This window comes from Coregonus clupeaformis, chromosome 37, assembly GCF_020615455.1.
Source record: "Coregonus clupeaformis isolate EN_2021a chromosome 37, ASM2061545v1, whole genome shotgun sequence".
Taxonomy (NCBI): domain Eukaryota; kingdom Metazoa; phylum Chordata; class Actinopteri; order Salmoniformes; family Salmonidae; genus Coregonus; species Coregonus clupeaformis.
In genome coordinates, this window is record NC_059228.1 from 20,011,184 (window position 1) to 20,014,736 (window position 3,553).

Genomic DNA, 3,553 nt, shown 5'->3' on the forward strand with positions numbered 1-3,553 from the left:
ACGATCCTCCCAGCTCTTCCCACTGGCCTCCTGCAACAAGCAGTACCAAACAGGAGATCCCAGCAGACAGAGTGGGAGAGACGTCACCCCTCCCCCCACCCCGGTCCCTTAAAAACCTCTTAAGGATCAGACCCTTTTTTTCAATTTTCACCTAAAATGACATACCCAAATCTAACTGCATGTAGCTCAGGACCTGAATCAAGGATATGCATATTCTTGATACCATTTGAAAGGAAACACTTTGAAGTTTGTGGAAATGTTAAATTAATGTAGGAGAAAATAACACATTAGATCCGGTACGAGATAATACAAACAAAAAATGCATTTTCTTTTTTCTCCATAATCTTTGAAATGCAAGAGAAAGGCCACAATATAATATTGCAATTTAGATTTTGGCCACTAGATGGGAGTAGTTCGTGTGCAAAGTTTCAGATTGATCCAGTGAAGCATTGCAATACTGGACTATTTTGTATCAAGTCTGGCCAAATGTGCCGAATTAGTCAATTGATACATTTTCAAGTACATAACTATATGATTTGGTAATGCAAAATGTATGTTTACACACTCCCAGGAATGTCATACATGATGAATCATTAGCTTATACACTAACTTTCTCACATCTAATTTAGATGGCTGGGCGGGTGTGGAGCCAGAGACAGCAGGGGTTCAAACTGTAGAACCCAGTTCCTACATTTGAATATAAAAATGGATTTTATCAAACAAAACTATGCTACATTTTATCTCTGAGACCCTTAGGATGACAAATCAGAGCAAGATTACTGAATGTAAGTACATTATTTAACTTCAGAGGTGAATGTATCAAACCAGTTGCTGTGATACATTTGTTGGTGTGCACTCTCCTCAAACAATAGCATGGTATGTTTTCACTGTAATAGCTACTGTAAATTGGACAGTGCAGTTAGATTAACAAGCATTTAAGCTTTCTGCCCATATAAGACATGTCTATGTCCTGGAAGTTCTGTTACTTACAAGTCATGCTAATCACATTAGCTCAACTGTCCTGTATACGGGACACCGATCCCGTAGAGGTTAAGAACAGGTTTCAACCACAACCCTGAAATTAAAAACAAAACAGAAACCAAAACACAAAAGAACAAATGCCTTATTGCGCCACTTTTTACTAAACAGAAATAAATACAAAATAAAACACCTATACCCCCTGACCCACCTCTGCCGTCCAGGCTGCCCCTCACTCTCCCACCTCTGCCGTCCAGGCTGCCCCTCACTCTCCCACCTCAGCAACCACGGATCCTTAGGAGCACTTAGAGGGAAGAGGGAAAGAAAGAGCGACAGAACCGGGTAAGCAAGAGGGAGACAGTAGAGGACAAGCAAGTTATCCAAAACAATAACAAAAACATGGGGGCGCGGGACAAGGACTTTGTGCAACAGCTTCAACTTTGGCATGCACTGGGCGAACCACACCCTGACCGATCACTTTGCCCAGATAAGTGACCACTGCCCTAGCAAACCCACATTTGGCCAGATTAACTGTCAAACGCACCCAAGCCAACCTATCAAACAGTGCTTGTATACGTTGGACATACTGAGATCAGGTGTCACTATAAATGACCACGTCATCCAAGTACACCGCACATCCGTCCAGACAACACTGTTCATGAGGCGCTGGAATGTTGCAGGTGCGTTACGCAAACCAAAAGTCATAATGGTATAAGAATACAGTCCAGAAGTTGTGATGAAAGCACAAATCTCCCTTGCTCTAGGAGACAAAGACCTGCCAATACCCTTTAAGATCGAACTTGCTCACAATTTTTGAAGAACCCACTTGATCAACACAATCCTCCATACGAGGAAGAGAAAAGGAATCCCCAACACTTCTGAATTTTTCAAACGACCTTGCAAAACACCATCATACAAAGTATGAGGAGAAAAGGAGTCTAGGGCAACTGAGAATGCAGAAAGGGCAGAACTAACTAAGTGAACTATCACCTGATTTAACAGGAGTTGATGCTGATGAACGAGAGTAGTAAGGTTTCAACAAATTCACATGAAAACATTGAGTGGCATTCCTGCGCTTAGGAGTTGCAATCAGTTCTGTTCAGACACTTTGCACACCACCGTGAAAGGACCAGTGAACTTAGCCTGAAAAGGAGAACCTACAATTGATAAACAGAGCTAAAACCTGATCACCAGGGTTAAATTGTCAACGTTCAGTCTGACGGTCATAAATACGCTTCATCTTTACTTGTGCACTTTCCAGTTTCTCGATTGCCATTTCACCAGCTGAGAACAGTCTATTACGAAAACCATTGACATAAGTACATTTAGTGGTGGCTCTACTGTTCCCCAGCTGTCCGGCAACACAGCCAGAGGTCCACGCACTGAATGTCCAAAAACCAGATCATTTGGACTAAATTCTACACTCTCCTGGACAACTTCTCTAGCTACCAACAGTAACCATGGCAAATCTTCTTCCCAATCACGATCTAGCTCTGTACAGTTTGCACGCAGGAGAGACTTCTGGGTTTGATGAAAGCGCTCTAACTCACCCTGAGACTGTGCATGATAGGCAGAGGACTGGTTATGCTTAACACGAAGCTGCTGTAGCACTTGTGCGAGGTAAAATTAGAGCCTTGGTCACTCTGAATGACCAAATACAGAGATGAACTGAGAAAGCCTTCACAACAGACTTAGTTATTGATGCGAGAAAGAGGCGATGATTGGCAGAACATACTTTGTATTTTCTTTTGGATGCAGGTCTTGAATCACTGACACTCCCTATACATCAGAGGAGTAGCCTTGCACTCATTTTCAGCTGTTCGGGGTTCCCCGTGTCCCCACCTTAAGCTTTGGAATGGGAAGTCATTTCCGCAGCTACATCTGGGACCCGGTCCTCATCTTGTCCCAGATTGTGTTGATGCAATGCATTTACTACAGCTTTCTGGGTCTGTGGCTGGCTGGAGTCGACAGTCTCGTACAAACCAACAGATCGCTGGACCAGATCTTCAGTTATGAGGTTCTTGGTTTTGCAACAATGCAGGGCAGACTCTCAATGATGGCATTCATCTTGAACTCGCTTACCAGTGCCCTGGGCCTGTGGTTCTTCATCCGTCGAGGGAAGCAGTGTCTGGACTTCACCATCACTGTGCACTTCTTCCACATGATAGGCTGTTGGATCTACAACGCCCACCTCCCGGCGGCCTTGTCCTGGTGGCTGGTCAACGTGGCCTGCATGGCTCTGATGGCCGTGATTGGAGAGTACCTGTGCATGCAGACTGAGCTCAGGGCCATCCCAGTCAACAGTGGACCTAAGTCTAACCTCTGACCTGACCCCACTCTGACACTGGCTTACTCCCTGTGAACTGTTCACCTACAGTTATCTGTCCAGTATGATGTGGGGTATGACATTTGTGCCCAAAGACTTGGTGGGACTGCGTAACATAGTAGTTGTATCTAGAGACAGAGATGCTTAGAGTTGGAAGATTGCACACCTCTCAATGGATTCAAGGACTTGGAGATGGACTGAAGTGGTTCTGGTTGCTGCATTTATTTGTAAAGATGTACTACACATCTA

At 44.2% G+C, this 3,553-nt stretch overlaps 1 protein-coding gene across 1 annotated transcript; it reads left to right on the forward strand.

Annotated features, from left to right (window-relative positions):
• The first annotated feature begins 2,833 nt into the window (after positions 1-2,833).
• LOC121553686 (protein SYS1 homolog) lies at positions 2,834-3,304 on the forward strand. Its single transcript, XM_041866989.1, has one exon. The coding sequence runs from the start codon at positions 2,834-2,836 to the stop codon at positions 3,302-3,304; it is 471 nt and encodes a 156-aa protein (XP_041722923.1).
• Positions 3,305-3,553: the final 249 nt, after the last annotated feature.

Excerpts from the sequence above, each read along its gene's own strand:
- LOC121553686 (XM_041866989.1), top strand. The coding sequence starts at position 2,834 with ATGGGAAGTCATTTCCGCAGCTACATCTGGGACCCGGTCCTCATCTTG.